Source organism: Lithobates pipiens, unplaced genomic scaffold, assembly GCF_037356315.1.
Source record: "Lithobates pipiens isolate NorthernLeopardFrog02 unplaced genomic scaffold, aLitPip1_a1.2 Scaffold_3, whole genome shotgun sequence".
NCBI lineage: Eukaryota > Metazoa > Chordata > Amphibia > Anura > Ranidae > Lithobates > Lithobates pipiens.
The window spans coordinates 49,797,396-49,816,432 of record NW_027507790.1 but is presented as its reverse complement, the minus strand read 5'-3'; the positions used below and the strand labels follow the sequence as shown (position 1 = coordinate 49,816,432).

Below are 19,037 nucleotides of genomic sequence, written 5' to 3'. Positions count from 1 at the left end.
GACAATGAAGACAAGTAATTAGTTGTGCAGAATGTTAAGAGTTAATCTTCAGTGGCTTTGCTTCTCCTTGCGGTCTGCTTAATGCTTAACAATGTTGCATGTTTGACTTGTTAAGAAAACATTGTTCTGAACATTATCCTTTCCAGAAATTTAATCCAAAAATCTTCAAAAGGAAACAAAAAAATGGGAGCTCCAATAAGGCTAGTTGTCCATACTGCTGCTGTGCAGTGGGTAGCAAGGATCGTTCGCTTTCTGTGTGGGTAAGTCTAATCTTAAAGCTTCACATTTTAATCTTTCCATGATCTTGTTTTTGTTACCCTCAAACTGTTGACAATCATGCAGCAAGTTTGACACAGACCTTTTATCAAAAAGTGTGACGTTACCCTGACCTACCATTACCACCCCGCCCCTTCCTACAGCAGCATGTGTTCCCCTGCTTGCACAGATTTGCCTCAGGGCTTTGGGTCCCGAGCAAGCCATGTGGCACATGTAGGTTTCCCCCGGACAACTGTGTGTTGGCTGGGTTTACCTTCACATGTGCCAACGTGGCTGTTAGGGAATTCCCAAAACTCCATCTTCGCAAATGTGCAGCAAACTGCATGCGCAGTCCGAAGGGATCTGCCAGGACCCAAAGGCTGGTCAGAGCCTATTAGCGCACACACTCCAGTGATGGTGCGGCTGGAGGGTTGACGCCCATAATTTGGGTGTAATTTGTAACATGTTCCAGACTGGCACCGCTGTCACGTTTTTAAGAAAGTCCAGCCATGCAGGGCCTTGCCCAGACAGCCACATCATTCATTCACAGAGATCTGTAAACCTGACAATGCATCCGCTGATTATGGTTGCCATGCTTTTTTATTTTTATTTTTTAAGGTGAACTTTAAGCATTACGCTACACAAGAATATGTTAAAGTAATTGTAAAGGCTAAAGTTTTTTTTTTTATCTTTGTGCATTCTTTACATGTAGGTAAAAACCTTTGGTTTTCTGCTCCCTCCACAGGCCCCTCTAATATTTACCAAATCTAGTGCTGTGCACAGGAGCCTTGGTTCGCCCAGGTCTCCCTCTCCTCATTAGCTGAAACACCGCAGCAGCAGCCAATGGATCCAGCTGCAGTCATTCACAGCCAGTGAGGAGGGAGCAGGGTCGGGATTGAGCCACCATCTGTGTGTCTTAAAGACACACAGAGGGGGCTAAAGAGCATGCAGCTTGTTATGGGGGCACTAAGCCCTTGGGAGGGGCCAGGAGCTCTGGTGGGTGACCCCAGAAGAGGACAAATCGGGGCTTCTATCTGCAAAATCCTTACACAGAGCAGGTAAATATACCATGTTTGTTATTTTTCTCCCTTTTTTTTTTTTCTTCTGCCATATCTTAACCACTACAATACAGGGCACTTTCGCCCCCTTCCTTCCCAGCCCAATTTTCAGCTTTCATCGCTCTAGCGCTTTCAGTGACAATTGCGCGGTCATGCTACACTGTTCCCAAATGAAATTTTTATCATTTTGTTCGCACAAATAGAGATTTATTTTGGTGGTATTTATTCACGACTCCGTTTTTTATTTTTTGCGATATAAGCGCAAAAAAGCGGAAATTTGGAAAAAAAACAATATTTTCTTTTTTCTATTTTAAAAGAAATCCAATAAAATCTAATTTTGTCATAAACTTAAGCCAAAATGTATTCTGCTACATGTTTTTGGTAAAAAAAATTCCGTTAAGTGTATAATAATTGGTTTGTGTGATCACGGACATATGTACGCAAATGATCATGTACAGATGTGTGCAGGTGATCACGTACATATGTGTGCACATAATCATTGGGACAAGTGATTTTAGTGGGACATATGTGGGGGACATGCTTTTATTATTAGGGACATGTGTTTTTATTTTTTGGGGACATGTATGTTTTGGGGACATGTGTGTTATGGGGACATATGTGGGGACTGTGTTTACACTGTGTGGTGTGTTGTGTGTTTACACTAGACTGAAGATCAGTGAGTAAAAAGCTGTAAAAAACAGCTCATACTCACTGATCATCAGCCGGCTGCAGCGATCTGCTCTCCTCTCCTCAGCGATGACTTCTGTGTGAGGAGAGGAGGAGCCGATTGCCTAGCAACCCGCTGTTTGTTTACATCACATGACGGCCGTGATTGGACACGGCCGTCATGTGATCAGGAGGGCCAATCACAGAGCCCTCCTGCCGATCTGAGATGCGCCGTGTCCTGGTGACACGGGCGCATCGGGATCGCGCCGCTGCGCCGGGCGATCCCGCTCCTCCTGATGGACGTTCCTGAACGTCCTATCAGGAGTAGACGGCTCCCACCCGGCCGTATATGTGCATTGGCCGGGTGGGAAGTGGTTAATTTAGGACTATACGTTTGTAACATACCAGTTTTTCAATATGACGTAAAACAGGACTTTGTTAGTAGTAATGGATTACATTTATTTTTTTTCTGTAGCTTACCTGCCTTAAGAGACCATTGGTGGTAATCCATGATCTGTTTGACAAATCTATAATGGACATCTCATGGTAATTGTTTACTGTTTGCTATATTATTCAAATGTGTTGTGTGTTTTTTTATTTTTTGTTATTTTTTTTTTTTTTTTTTTTTGGTATCCAAAAGTGGACAGCACTATCTTTTTATAATGGACTATTCATAATCTGTAAACTTGTGTTCACTATCTATAAGTGTAAAATACAATATATTCACAAATTCAGTTCATACGATTCACAAAAAGAAAAAAAAAATGCATACAATCTAAACACTTATACATAAATATGCGTCATAAAGTGGAATTATCAAAAAATACAAATCATTGTGCAAAATGTGCAATGTAAAAAGACTTCATGCAAAAAAGGTCATATAACCAGATCCTTAACCACTTCAATACTGGACACTTAAACACCTTCCTGCCCAGACCAATTTTCAGCTTTCAGCGCTGTCGCACTTTGACAATTGCGCGGTCATCCTACACTGTACCCAAATGACATTTTTATCATTTTTTTTCCCCACAAATAGAGCTTTCTTTTGGTGGTATTTGATCACCTCTACGGTTTTTATTTTTTGCTAAACAAATAAAAAAAAATACAGAAAATTTTTGGAAAAAAAAAGTTTTTTTTTTTTTTATTTGTTTTTGTTTCAGTTTCAAAACTTTGTAAATAAGTAAGTTTTCTCCTTCACTGGGGCGGCACTCATGGGCACTGATGAGGTGGCACCAATGAAGTAGCACTGAGGTGGCATTGATGGGCACTGATAGGCGGCACGGATGGGCACTGATAGACGGCATTGTATTGTTTTATACTGTACTAATGGGTGCCAATCAGTGCCAAACAATAATGCATGCCAATCAGTGATGCCCATTGTGGGCACTGATTGGCATCCATTGTGGGCACTGACTGGCATCCCTGGTGGTCTAGGGTGGCATACCTGCTGTTGGGCATCCCTGGTGGTTTGGTGGTGTCCCTGGTGGTCCAGTTTAGGCATCCTCGTGGGGGCTGTGCTGATATTCGATCAGCAGAGACCCCCCCCCCCCCTGTCAGAGGAGCAGCCGATCGGCTCTCCTCTACTCGCATCTGACAGACGCGAGTGAGGAAAAGCCGATCACCGGCTCTTCCTATTTACACTGTGATCAGCCGTGATTGGACACGGCTGATCACGTGGTAAAGAGTCTCAGTCTCAGACTGACACCCCGCAACAACGATCGCCGCGATGCGTGCCCCCGGGGGTGCGCAGCGGCTCGAAATCCTGATCACGTCATATGACGTCCGGTCAGGATTTTGAAACCACTATGCCGCCCTGCTTTTGTTATAGGGCGGGCAGCAAGTGGTTAAAAGACCTAAATCGTGCAATGACAGAAAAATGCAAAAAATATTCTGAGTGACTTCTTCCCAAAATTCTTCCGGTTAGTGCCAAAACACAGTGCTGTCCACCACCAGAAGTCCTAAATTAACTCCGAGCTTGATGCTGGTAAGATTATAAACCAGCCAAAACACATAGCAATCACAGTAGGAAACCTGCAGCTTAAAACTTTCCATTTAAAAAGACACCTCCCGATGATACTCCTTATATATTTTAACTGCTCGGATAATGGAGGAAACAAGAAAGTAAGCTTCCATAATGTAAAAACGTCTAAGATGTATTTGTTCTTTAAAAACAAGTAATGTACTTGCATTTCTGTGTGTCTCCACTGACCCAAGTATAACAGCAAAATAGTATTACCAAGTCACCCCTGGCTGTGAACTTGGTGTGCATGGTAATGACATGTCCTACGTATCTTGTCATCTGACATCCTCCTCCCTCCTCCTCCAACTGAAATGCGCAGGAGGGGCTGATTACCGTCATTTCTACTTAATAGGTCATTAATTGATAGGGTGTGGGATTACTAACCCTTTTTACAGCATGTTTGATTTGGGCCTGTGACTCAAAGATACCCAGAAGCCAGGTAGCTAGCATTCTCAGAAGCCAACAATGGCTGCTGGCAGCCTTTTTTGGCATGAGAGGTGTACTTTAAGTCCCAGTTCACACTGATGTGAATTCTAGGTGGACTAGATCCAAACCGAAAGGCATAGATTTGCATGTCATCTGAAAAAACATTGCTTGCTATGAAAGCCATTCATATCTATGCGGTGTGATTGTGATCCATTTAAAAAAAAAAAGGGTCCTGCGTGAGTTTTAGTGTGGATTTGGTGCAAATTCTTTGCCAAATCCCCTCAGAAATCGCATTAGAATTGCACTTGTCACAACAGAAATCTCATCAGATTAGTACCGCTTCAGTGTGAACCAAGATTCAAGTGTAAAAAGTATACACAACAGGGATGTTGTACTTAACAGCTCAAGTTTCTGCACACATTTCAAGACAGAGCTGGAGTCCAATAACAATCCTTAACAATAACGTTTAGTAAAAGATAAGGGATCTGGAACATCCAAACAAATCCAGCAGAATGCGAACACATTTTTGCCAAAGCCTTGGTCTTAAGGCTTCAGCTGAAACGTGTGAGAGTTCTGCTGGGTTTGTTTGTGTGTTCCAGATTGCTTAACGTTTACGAAATAAAGTATTGTTAAAGCGGATCATAAGGGATAAATACTCCACTTTCCAGCAGTCTTTCGCTGATGCCAACATCCTTTCTTTTAAGGGCATGTGCAGGAGCCCGTCACCCCGTGGAACAGAGACTGGGCAGTGCCACAAAAGTAGCCAGCATGGTAACTGGAGAGAGAATAGAAGATAGCACGCACGTAGGGGCATTCTATTGCAGAAGAGGTCAAGCATGTCTTTTATTGTAAAAGCCTGCCTGCTCACTGCTTGTTTCCTCCGGACTCAAGTTCCACTTAAAGTGATTGTAGACGATCGCCTTGTAACGCAACCAATTCAATAAAAAATAAATAAAAAGAAATGAAAGGCATAACATTATAAAACCATTTTCTCCCTTTTCCCCCCTGATTTACAGAGGGCCTATCATTACTGGAGACCCTAACAAGCCAGGACAGTTCAAATACCACAACCCCCCCAAATACGACCCTCCTTTTTTCGAAAGCAGACACTCCAAGGGATTTAGAAGGGGAGGCATGATGAGTTTATTGAAGTTGTAATATATATATATATATATATATATATATATATATATATATATATATATATATATATATATATATTATATATTTAAATTTTTTCCCACATAATTGACAAATTAACACGTTATTTCTCTCACACAGCATATGCATAACACAAATTGCACCCCAAAACACATTCTGCTACTCCTCCCGATTATGGCGATGCCACATGTGTGGGACTTTAATACAGCCTGGCCACAGAGGCGTTCTAGGAGCATTAATTACACACGTAATTTCTAGACTACCTCTTACACTTTTGAAGGTCCTGGAGCACCAGGACAGTTAGAACGCCCAAAAAATGACCCCATTTCGGAAAGTATACACCCCAATGTATCTATGAGGCATAATGAGTCTTTTGAACATGTCATTTATTTCCAAAAGTTTTTGGGAAATGTGGAAAGAAAATGAAATCTTTGTGTTTTTAAAAGGGAAAAAAATTGTCCCTTTTTTTTTTTTTTTATAAGATATTTCTAACACTTGGCATGTATATAAAAAAAAAATTGCACCCCAAAATATATTTTGCTACTCCTCTTGAGTATGGCGATACCACATGAGGGAGCACCGTCGGGTGTTCTAAGGGCATACATTTCAAATCTAATTTGACTACCTATTAAACTTTTGTGAGGCACTGTAGTGGCACTGATGTGGTGCGGACGATCACTGATGTGGCACGGATGGATGGATGAGCCATGGCTGGGCACAAATAAGCAGCTGCACCCAGCTCTCCCCTTCTCCTCACACATTGTACCAATGGGAGTGAGGTTAGGAGCCGAATCGGACAAGCTCCGGTTTGTTTGCGAGTGATCACGGCGTCATTGGATGGCATGATCACGTGGTAAAGGGTCGTTGTCATTTTGGCCTTTACCCCGATCCGTGAGATCTCTGGGAGACACGACGGTCACGGTGATTCCCAGGTGCACGCGATTTTGGGAGGACATTATATGACGGCCTCCCAGAGTTATCCGACCGCGCTATAGCCATCATTCAGCTCGGGCTCGCTCGGCAACTGGTTAAGAGAGTGCCCCTAATCCCAGCTCGTTACCTGTATAGAAGACACCTGGGAGACAGAATTCTTGCTGATAGGGGATCAAATACTTATTTCACTCATTAAAATGCAAATCAATTTATAACTTTTTTGAAATAAGTTTTCTGGATATTTTTTTTGTTCTGTCTCTCACTGTTAAAATAAACCTACCATTAATATTTATAGACTGATCATTTCTTTGTTAGTGGGCAAACTGACAAAATCAGCAGGGGATCAAATACTTTTTTTTCTCACTGTATATTGTATGTTATCCACATGCTCTGTTTAAGTGTTATGATTATGTTTTATCATACTCTATGTGTAAGAATAAAATTATTTGTTCTTCCAGTCACTGCTACCCCAAGGGTTTCATTCATGAATTTAAATTCTGGACAAGTGACAGATGCTTTTATCCTTCCATCCTCATGTTCTGCTTTCCAACCACTTAATTATTTTAGTATTTCATAACGGTTTGTTCCCCGGGTTATTTACAGGACGTTAAATGGGCTAGGCATACTAGTCTGTTCAATGGATGGATCAGTCGCTTACTTGGATTTTTCACAAGATGAGCTGGGTGATCCACTGAGCGAAGAGGAGAAGGTAATAAAACCTTCAATATTCTTGTATTTGTTTATTTTATTACTTTCCCCCTCTCCTTCTGGGAAGATTCTTTTACTCACAGCGTTTACCTTTTCTTTGTATATTTGTATCAAGTCATGGTTTTATTTTATTTATATCAAGCAATCCTTTTTACGTATTCCATTACAGAATAACATCCACCAAAGCACTTATGGAAAAAGTCTTGCCATCACAACGGGTTCCCAGGTTCCTAACACCATCATAGAGAACCCTGAAATGCTGAAGTTTCAGCAGAAGCAGCAAACGCCACAGGATGGAGAACATGGTGCAGCTGCACACAGGGAGACCCAGGCTCCAAAAGTAGCCAGCATGGTAAATGGAGAGAGCCTGGAAGACATCAGGAAGGTACTGTATTGTAATAAAACAACAACACGTCTGCAGTTTTATATACATTTATTCATTCAAACTGTACATCTTGTGCAATATTAGTGTTTGCTACAGCTGTACCAGCTTTAAAGGGAAGCTCTAGTTTTGTTCTAAAGTGGGGTTTTTGTTTTGTGTTTTTTCCAGATTTATTGCAAGTTTCTTATATTAAAGTCGTCTAAACATGAAATACATTTAGAGCTCCATAAAAGTGTTTTGGTGTCTAGAGTCACCTGGAACACTTTTACCTGAAAGCCCATTGCCCGCTGCTACACCTTGACCACCAGAATGTTATTAAATGTTCCTTGATATCGTACATCCCAGGAAACAGGTATCCTTCACATCCATTATGATAGGGTTATGCTGCCATCTCCAGGTAATTGGACATCCTTTTTCTATTTGGCTGTCTTTTTCGCAAGATTTGCATCAGCAATAGGAGACTGGCTTATCAAAATGTATTACTGCGGCTTCTGCTAAGAGCAACAATACCCAGACCCCATACCAGACAGTGCGGGTACGAACTACAGTATTGCCATTTGGCACTGGACTCTGTGTAATTGGACCCTGAGCACTCCTATCTTGTGGACTGATAGGGTGCTATACAGTTCCAGAGGGGTGATCCCCCCAACTCTGGAATCATCCCTGAAGGCCCTTGTGGCGACAGCTCACGATGATGGGTAATTTTTGAACCGCCTGGGGGGCCCTGCAGTGCAGACTGGCAAATGCCATGCTGGTAGCCCTAACATACTGGTACTCAGTGTTGGGGATGAGCCAGATGTTTGAGTCGAGCGCAAGTTCGACTCTAACATTGGGTGCTCGCTGAATAGCAAACAATTTGGGGTGTTAGCGGCAAATTCGAAAGCCGCGGAACACCCTTTAACCACTTAAGGACCAGGCCTCTTTTTCAGACTCGGTGTTTACATGTTTAAAACAGTTTTTTTTTGCTAGAAAATTACTTAGAACCCCCAAACATTTTATATTGTTTTTTTTTTCTAACACCCTAGAGAATAAAATGGCGGTCATTGCAATACTCTTCTTTCACAGCGTATTTACGCAGCGGTCTTACAAGTGCACTTTTTTCGGAAAAAAAAAAATTTTGAATTAAAAAAAAAAGACAACAGTAAAATTAGCCCAATTTTTTTTTATATTGTGAAAGATAATGTTACGCCAAGTAAATTGATACCCAACATGTCACGCTTCAAAATTGCGCCCGCTCGTGGAATGGCGTCAAACTTTTAGCCTCAAAAATCTCCATAAGCGACATTTAAAAAATTCTACAGGTTGCATGTTTTGCGTTACAGAGGAGGTCTAGGGCTAGAATTATTGCTGTTGCTCTACCAATTGCGGCGATACCTCACATGTGTGGTTTGACTGCCATTTTAATATGCGGGCGCTACTCACGTATGCGCTCACTTCTGCGCGTGAGCTCGTCGGAACGGGGTGTTTTTAAAAAACTTTTTTTTTATTTATTTTTTCTTATTCATTTTAATTGATTTTATTTTTACAGTTTATTTTTTTTTTTTTTTTTTTTTTAAAAGGATCACTTTTATTGCTATTACAAGGAATGTAAACATCCCTTGTAATAGAAAAAAGCATGACAGATCCTCTTAAATATGAGATCTGGGGTCGAAAAGTCCTCAGATCTCATATTTGAACTTAAATACAATAAAAAAAAAAAAAAAGTAATTTGAAAAAATATACCTTTTTAAGAGGTATGGGCAGAAGTGACGTTTTGACGTTGCTTCCGCCCTCCTATGGTATAGAGACGAGTGGGGCCATCTTAGCCTCACTCGTCTCTATACCCAGCACAGGAAAGGACCCGATCGCCTCCGCCGCTACCGACGGCTCCGGGAAGTAGCGGAGGGCATGGGAGAGCGACGGGAGGGGGGGTGGCACCTCTCCTGCCGCTGATAGTGGTGATCTCGCGGCGAACCCGCCGCAGAGACCACCATTATCGCACACACGACCTGCGCCTGAAGAGATGTATATCTCGGTTGTGGCAGCAGCTGGTGCCGTTACAGAGATATCCCTCTTCAAAAAATGGACGTACATCGGCGTGCGCCGGGCGTAAAGTGGTTAAGTCTATGGGAGAAATCAAAAGTGCTCATTTTTCAAGGCTTATATGCTTGGTGTTGTCCTAAAAAGTGTTTGGGGACCTGGGTCCTGCCCCAGGGGACATGTATCAATGCAAAAAAAAGTTTTACAAAATGGCCTTTTTTTCAGGAGCAGTGATTGTAATAATGCTTAAAGTGAAACAATAAAAGCGAAATATTCCTTTAAATTTTGTACCTGGGGGGTGTCTATAGTATGCCTGTAAAGTGGCGCATTTTTCCCGTGTTTAGAGCAGTCCCTGCACAAAATTACATTTCTAAAGGGAAAAAATGAATTTAAAACTACTCGCGGCTATAATGAATTGTCGGGTTTTGGCAATACCTTTTTGGGTCTGGAATGAATATTTCACACAAGCCGGAAATTGTTTCTGGGAGGTGTTCTGTGTACAGAACACCTCCAGGTAGCCATGTTGCAATTCATTTTACAGAGCTGCAGATTGAAAAGGAAAGGTAATTTTAATAACCTTCAACTACAATTAGGGCTGCAACTAACGATTATTTTCATAATCGATTAGTTGACCGATTTATTGTTTCAATTAATCGGATAATATGAAAATGTGTCCCATAGGAAACCATGTAAAATAAACTGTAAGTATAAAGGGTTAATTTTATACTGTGAAACTAATAAAAAATATAAAATATACACCCAGAAGTAGGATATATGGGCATTTTAACTAGGGGTCAGACATGAAGGGTGATATATAAATCTTATATTTTAAAGCAGTACTAAAAGCTGAGTTTTTTTTTTTTTTTTTTTTTTTTTTTTTTCCATAGACATGATCATTTTAAATATAATGCACAATGTTGGTAAAAGTCTACTTTAAATGTAATTATGCCTTCTATTACCTCCAGTCTATCAGCTTCCACCTTCTCTGGGTTCAGATGCTGATCTTCCCTGCACAGGGTCTTTAAAGTTTTATATATATATATATTATATTATATTATATTATAATATATAATATAATATAATTTTTTTTTTTTTTTTTACAAACATTTTATATTTACCTGCCCCTTGCAGTGGCTGTGCGAGCAGCCTGATTCTCTTTTTCTGGGCTCCTCCTCTTGGCTTCATAGTGCCCCAATAGCAAGCTGCAAATTTTAGTAGGGTTTAGGGTTAAACGCAAAATATGAAGCAGTGAAACATTTCCTATATAATATAGTCCAAAGACTACTGTGAAAATATGTGAACGTTTGCCGCAAACTGCCAAAAACAGTGTAATAATGTGGCAATTTAACTGTTTTAAAAACTAATATTAGCGATATCTGCAAAAGGAGTTCTCATAAGTCCACATGCTATAAGTGTTATATCCAAATAACTTCATGAGGCATCAGAAAGACATTTGGAGGAGATGGTGTTCTGTTCATCAATATTCAAAAGCAAACTGCGTTGCTTACCAGATCAGGTGGATCTCCAGTTATAGAGATCATATGGGCACACAAGGCATGGGATCGTCAGCAGATGAAACAATCAGCGGTGACAGATGAACTCCTCCACACTGTTATGATACTGGTCTCTGGATCCCCCAAAGGAAAAACACTCCAAGCACGGGTATATCCTAAGATAGAAGAGAGAGGCTTCTAGTACACGTTTCCCCATAGAAGGCATCAACTGGGAAAGAAGCCTCCTTTCCCAGTTGATGCCTTCTACGGGGAAACGCTTTGGGTGGAGCTTTAGAACGTGACGAAATCACGCACCATCTGGCTGGCTTGTGCCATGGCTGTATTTGAAGTGCTTTTGTATACGCTTGTGTTTGGATGTCAGTGCTATTAAGAAATAAACCACTTTTAAAATAAGTACTGCACCATGAAGCCTCTCTCTTCTATCTTATGATATACCCGTGCTTGGAGTGTGTGTTTCCTTTGGAGGATCCAGAGACCAGTATCGTAACAGTGTGGAGGAGTTTGTCTCCTCCAAATGTCTTTCTGATGCCTCATGAAGTTATTTGGATATAACGCTTAAAGCATGTTGTGGCCTATTATAGTAGAACTCCTTTTGCAGATATCACTAATATTTTTAAATCAACGCAGTTAAATTGCCACATTATTGCACTGTTTGGCAGTGTGTGGCTGACATTCACATTTTTTCACAGCAGTCTTTGCACTATATTATATAGGACATTTTTCACTGCTTGATATTTAGTGTTTAACCCCTAGAAATGTCATGGTTGATACACCTTTATTCATTGATTATATTCATTTTGGGTTGCGCATTACACACTTTTTTTTTTACACATCTTATAAACCAGATTTTCTGGTCTTGTTTTGATGCTACACCCTTTTTCCTTCATTGTTGCATTTTTTTTTTGTATTAATTTTTTTTTTTTTTTGTTTCATGTTTTTATTTTTTTAATGCACATATTTAAGGTTTAGAGCAGGTATTCTCCCCCTTTTTTATTTATTTTTGTAACATATAGAGAAAAAATACTTGTACATGTATAAATTTGAAGTGCCCCCCTGAAAAAGAAATGGAATATGCCAATGGTGGATCTGACTGTTTCCGATGCCTGGAGACCCTCACAGTTCCAGCTGATGAGTTCCTGGTGTTTTAAGGATGCTTCGAAAAATTGTCTGGAGCCCTTATTTGAAGCCTGTCTTGCTCTTGTGGGGGCAGCCTTGCAACGGTGATTTCAGCTGTAGAAGTGTGTCAAAGCCTCACGGTTTGGGCTCATCCAATGTTGAGAAACAGAGTACCTTATCACAGGGATACTGAGTCGGGCAGATGCCTGGAGGTTTTGCCTTAAGCTCTTAGTTTCTAGGTGGATGCCTTAACAGACTCCATTGGACAGCTGTCACCTTTGTATTCTGTTTGTGCACATGCCCTGAATCTTATGGCTGAAGTGTTGGTCAGCAGAGTTGCTTTATAAGAAGCAAGTTGAATGATTAAATTTTCGATGGGAATGTTTGTTTTGTCCTGTCCTGGATGATTACATCCAAAAGGTTATTGTGGGCAAGAGTACCCTGTTGCCGCTTAAAAAGAAGTCGGTGCCTGTGGTACAAAAGCCTGCCATGCCGTCTAAAAAAAAAAAAAAAAAAAAAGTATTACTTTCCTAGCCTCGAGATCCAAGTTCCAATCTCAATTCCGAAATAGGACTTGGACTTCAATGCTTTATAAACCTAGAGACAAGTCCTCTGTACAGGGGCACCTCCACTGTCTCTGGTAGGGGAACTTTTGTAGGCCTTCCTGGACATTTTGGCAGGAGAACATTGTGGATGTCTGGGTCTGCAACATACTGGCTCAGGGCTATAAGCTAGAATTTAGGAGCCTCTCTGTGCTTCATGCCCTTAAATGGTTTTTGAATCTGTAAAAAGGACTCTTTTTTTTTTTTTTTTGGCGCTCTCAATCACCTGCTATCTAAAGAGTTTCCGGTCCTGGAGAGCGAAAGGTTTCACTTGAACCTCCTCCTAACTGAAACCAAACGGCAATGTTCACTCCCTCCTGGATGTCAAGAGACTCAAGTGTAGAAGTTCTGTAAGAAATCTATATAGTCAGTGGTTGCCTCCCTCCGGTAAGGAGATTTTATGGCATCTTTTGGATATCAAGGGTGCCTATCTGCACATCACAATTTTCCACAATGGTACCTACAGCTTGCAGTGGAAAACATTTTCAGTTTATGGCTCTGCAATTTAGCGTGTCCATTGCTCCTAGAATTGGCCGTGGGTGAACTTTAACGGCATGGCTGTTGGCATATAGGATCTTGAGAGACAGAGGAGTATCTGATTCAGTCATTTTTACCCTACTTAATGCTAGAAAGGTGACCGGTTACCACAGGACAATTTTTTTTGCCTGGTGTGACTTGAGGCTAGGGCACTTCATCATGAGACAGATGTATGTCATAGGCAGCATCCTGGCATTTCGTCAAGCTGGGGTGCACCATGGACTGGTGTTCAGTACAATGAAGGATCAGGTTTCGGCCTTGGCAGTCCTTTCAGTGATCTATTGATTTTCATTGCTTGGTGCATCCCTTTTGTACCAGGGTTCTCAATGGATCCCTCTGCACATTTTTCAAGCAAGGTCAAATTTCCACTGTTTTTGGTAACAAACCATCGTACCAGGTGCTTTCTGGGCTATTCAACATCATACTTTGGTGGCTTATGTTTTATAAGCCTGTTACCTGGTCTTCTGTTCATACTTTTGCATACTCTTACAAACTGGATGTAGTTTAAGTTAAACACACAGGTTCTTACAAGTCCTAGCTATGGTTTTCTTAGCTGCTGTAAAAGTTTGTTGTAAATGTGGGATTTCCGGGAGGCTGCTTGTTTAAGAGCATTTAAGGCATGATCAGCATAGATGAGGAGCTTAGTTAGGATGTGAAATGGTTTGCTCCTGAAGGGTCAGAACCACCAGATGGGAACATTGCGTGTAGATGTAAAGGCGTTTTTGAAAAGAAACGACAATTGCGTGGAGTAGCTAATAGTAGTTAGTTGCATTCAGCTGAATTTGTTCTCTAATTATTTTTCTCTTTTTTTTCTCTTTTCTCTCTGTAATTTCTTTCATCCAAGCCACTTGTTCAGTCCCACTATGTGTCAGGAAGATACCCCAGCACTTCTATCCACATTGTTAGCCCAGACCCTTTTTTGTTCCAATCACCTTGGACTGTGTAGCTATAACAAATAATTGGATATAGATGCTGGGGTAACTTCCTGATGCTCACTAGAACAGAAGTGGCTTGGAGAAGCTGTGAAATATCTTTTAATATTAGAAAACAAGTCCAGTTGAATGTGACTACTAATTTTTACCATAACCTGAATAAATTAAAATCTTCAGACATATTAACAGTTGTTTTGAAACAGTGCTTTAGCAAAGTAAATGTCATCCAATTTAGGGTTTACTGTATTGACTACATTTTGTGCGTGTTTTAGAATCTCTTAAAGAAGCAAGTGGAAACGCGGACAGCAGATGGTCGTCGTAGGATAACCCCATTGTGTATTGCCCAGCTGGACACTGGGTAAGTACTGGTTCCCGATGCTGTAAATGTCATATACATGTTGACTGTGAGGTTTACTTTATGTACTTTTGTAATGTTCTTTTTCAGAGACTTTTCTACAGCATTTTTCAATAGTATCCCAATATCAGGGTCACTGGCAGGATCCATGCTCTCCTCTCAGAGCAACCAGCAGCTCATGTCTGTGGATTCCAACACCACTAGTTCACAGGGGGCCAAGTCAAGCCTGGAGCCTATGGGAAATGCAAAATCTGCAGAAGAAACTCCCAACAAAGAGAGGTGCGCTATTAACATTTTCATGCACCTAAAAGGCACTGCACAAATGTTAACCGCTTCAAGATGGGGCACTAACTCCCCCCCTCCCCTTTCCTACTTGTCAGATGTTTATACTGAAATATTAAAACAGTATTACATTTTATGGAGTTATGCAAAATCTATGTTTAACTACCTCAATACCGCACTTCCTGCCCAAGCCAATTTTCAGCTCTCAGCGCTGGTGCTGTTTAAATGACAATTGCTTGGTCATGCTACACTGTACCCACAAATAGAGCTTTCTTTTGGTGGCATTTGATCACCTCTGCGTTTTTTTTTTTTTGTTTTTTTTTTGTTTGTTTGTTTTTTTCCTAATCAGAAAAAAAATATATATTTTGTTTATAACATTTTTGTAAATAAGTTTCCTTGACAGGTACTGATGAGGCGGCACCAATGAGATCACTGGTAGGCGACACCAATAGGTGGCACTGATATGCAGCATTGATAGGCTGCACTGATGGGTACTTATGGGTGGTACTGATAGGCCCTGCTGGGCACTGATAGGCAGCACTGATGGCACTGGCAGGCATTGGGGATGGGCACTGATTGACAGCTGCCTGGGCACTGATTTTCTTTTCCCTGGTGGTCTAGGGTGGCATACCTGGGTGTCCTGGATGGTCATGATGAACAATCGGCACAGACCCCTCCTGTCAGGAGAGTAGCTGATCGGTTCTCCTATACTTGTGTCTGTTAGACACAAGTGAGGAAAAGGCAATCAACAGCTCTTCCTGTTTACATTGTGATCAGCCGTGATTGGACACGGCCGGGGGGCAGGAAGTGGTTAAGGAGATTTTCAAATTTTTCCACAATACAACAAATTTGTGTTTTGTTTATCCATGCTAGTTTGAAGATGAGTGAGTACAACAATATGCTAAAAATATATAGTCACTAAAAATTCTGTGTAAAATAATATCCAATACAATTGGAGATATACAAAAAGATATACAGCTTCAAATAGCAAATGTATATGGGTGATCTGAATGAAAATAAATTTTACCACAAGCTCTTGTTACAACATGTCGTCATATTTCAACACTTAGTAGACAGCTTTCCGTGGCTCTATAGACTTATGTAAACAAACTAGGTGTTGACTTTAACATATGATTTTTCTCAAAAAAAATCAAAATAAAAAATAGATCTCCAAGTTTAATCTTTTTCAATATATGGACAATTTTGTTAACCATATAAAAACTTGGTAATTTAGTCAAGACCCTTTCTTAACCACTTTGCATCCAGGCCAATTCTGACATTTCTCTCCTACATGTAAAATTCATAATTTTTTTGCTAGAAAATTACATAGAACCCCCAAATATTTTATATATGTTTTTTTTAGCAAAGACCCTAGAGAATACAATGGCGGTTGTTGCAACTTTTTATCTCGCACAATATTTGCACAGCAATTTTTCGAACACTTTTTTTCAGAAAAACAAAAAAACGGTTTCATGCTTAAAAAAAAAAAAAGTAAAGTTAGCCCAATTTTTTTGCATAATGTTATAGATGAAGATACGCCGAGTAAATAGATACCCAACATGTCACGCTTCAAAATTGCACGCGCTTGTGGAATGGCGCCAAACTTTGGTATTTAAAAATCCCCATAGGCGACGATTTAAAATTTTTTACTGGTTACATGTTTTGCGTTACACAGTAGGTCTAGGGCTAGAATTATTGCTCTCGCTCTAACGTTTGCGGCGATACCTCACGTGTGGTTTAGCATGCGTTCGATTCTGCGTGCAAGCACACGGGGACAGGGGCACTTTAATTTTTTATTTTTATTGTTAATTTAACTTTTTTTTTTTTTTTTTCAGTTTGACACTCTAAAAAAAAATAAAAAATTGATTACTTTTATTCCTATTACAAGGAATGTAAACATCCCTTGTAATAGGAATAATGCATGATCGGATGTATTTACAGTGAGATATGGGGTCAATAAGACCCCCATATCTCACATCTAGGCTGAAAAGCCTAAAATAAAAAAAAATAAAAAACGATCACGGGTTCCCAGCCAAGGTGGCGCCGTTATTTTGAATGCAGGGGCCGGGCGTGACATCATAACATCGCGCCTGACCTCCGAACAATCATAGAGACTCCGAGGACCATCTGGTCCGCCGGAAATCTGATACCATCCAGGGGCAGGCAGATCCTGTGACCGACTCACCGATGGAAGCGGTGAGTCGGTAGAAGCACCGGAGGGCGGCGGGAGGGGGGGGGACGTCCCCTCCCGCCGCCCGTAAGAATGATCAAGCGGCGGAACATCTGCTATGATCGTTGTTATGGTGCAGGGAATCGCCGGCTGAAAATGCTTATATCTGAATGATGTCTGTAACCTCAGGCATCGTTCAGATATAACCCCCAAAAGTCGAGGCCATCTCAGGACGTCCTCCCGGCGCAAAGTGGATAAATTAAAATTATTTTAGAATGAATCTGTGGTTCAACACATGCTATAACTAATCCAATTCTAAGAGTTTGAAGTCAGTTTTGTGAGATACACATCTTGTTATATCTCCCTTGATTTAAAAGCTAAATGAATTCATACTGCAGTACCAATATTGATTTGGTTAGTTAAGCATGTGCTTAAACAATTTCAGTTACTCAAAAGGTAAAATAAAAACATTAATACTTAAGGCTCTTTTTTTTTTTTTTGAGAAGTATCAACTGGATGTCCAAAGGACTTTGACCCTCATTACTACATCTCTGCACTAGAGCTGCACAATTGTTTAAAAAAAATTGTGATCTCGATTCAGTGATCGTGATCAGAGGTTGCAGGAGAGATGGTCAGAGGGGGTGTATTAATGTTTTTATTGATTCTTTAATATAAACAAGTGGAGAAACTATCTGCTCATTCAGCTGTCAAAAGAAAAAACATCCAGGCAGTCTGCCAAGTTTTTTTTCACTTGCAACATTGTAACTAAGCTTCTTTCTTAGATCAAAGGTATATAACTCCTGTGTAAATAAATAAATAATCTGGACAGACTGCCAAGTTTTCAACAAGGTGTAAATGCAGGGAGTTTAACCACTTAAAGCCTAAATCTTTTTGACACTTCTTTAAGTTAAAATCAACAATTATATATATTAGCAGAGACCCTAGGGAATAAAATGGCAAAAGCTGCAATATTTTATGTCACACTGTATTTGTCCAGCGATCTTTCAAATGCAATTTTTTGGGGAAAAACTTCAATAATAAAAAAAAAAAAAAGAAAAACCAGTAAAATTAGCCATTTTTTTGTTTTAATGTGAAGGATGATGTTACACCACGAGAACCGTGAGAGAATCGTTATCTATCTTCTAAGCAAAAAAATCGTGATTCTCATTTTAGCCAGAATCGTGCAGCTCTACTCTGCACTGTTTTTCTCCTCTTCTTCCGTCTCAAAACTCAAGATATTCTCCCGTCTCCAAATTATTTCAGCCTCCTCACTCTGTGTAACCAGTCTATATCCCCCTAAATTGTTTGGTTGGCAATGTCTTTCAACTCATGAGTGTGATTTCCTGGATAACCCTTATAGGAAAATTTGTAGTTTCCTTTTATTCACCATTGCCAAAGAGGGCGGCGTTGTAAAAAAAATTGAATTTTAATACTTGAATACCCTATTGACTTCGGCTTAGGAAAAGGACATAAAATATCAGGAACTGTCATTTGTGTCATACACTCCAGACCTAGTGGCGATTCCTAAGATCTATTACTTTAATAATATAATTATACTATATACTTTATATACTAAATATATATACTAAAAATATATACTATATATAAAAAATATATAATTTATATACTAAAATATATACTTTAATATAATTTTATAATATACCCACACTTAATTACCTTTAAATTCCTTAAACTAGGTAATGTGGAATTGAACCCTGTGTATTTGACTAAAAGTATAATGGCTTATTCTTAAACATCCCCATTAATAGAACTTCTAGACATCACATTCATATACAGTATTTCCCTCATATGAATAATATGAAGACTAATCAGTGAATACATATATATAAATGCACAAACCAAAATATGACATTGTTCAATTAATTATGCATATAATAATG

At 40.0% G+C, this 19,037-nt stretch overlaps 1 protein-coding gene across 2 annotated transcripts in view; it reads left to right on the top strand.

Annotated features, from left to right (window-relative positions):
* HIRA (histone cell cycle regulator) overlaps positions 1–19,037 on the top strand; it is a 65,098-nt gene that overhangs the window by 8,829 nt on the left and 37,232 nt on the right. The window contains exons 9-14 of one of the 2 annotated variants that reach the window (XM_077461646.1): positions 147–260; positions 2,455–2,525; positions 7,123–7,228; positions 7,397–7,612; positions 14,602–14,687; positions 14,775–14,963. In XM_077461646.1, coding sequence (XP_077317772.1) covers positions 147–260; positions 2,455–2,525; positions 7,123–7,228; positions 7,397–7,612; positions 14,602–14,687; positions 14,775–14,963 — 782 coding nt within the window. The remainder of the gene's footprint in view (positions 1–146; positions 261–2,454; positions 2,526–7,122; positions 7,229–7,396; positions 7,613–14,601; positions 14,688–14,774; positions 14,964–19,037) is intronic. The other variant, XM_077461647.1, reaches the window with a different exon arrangement.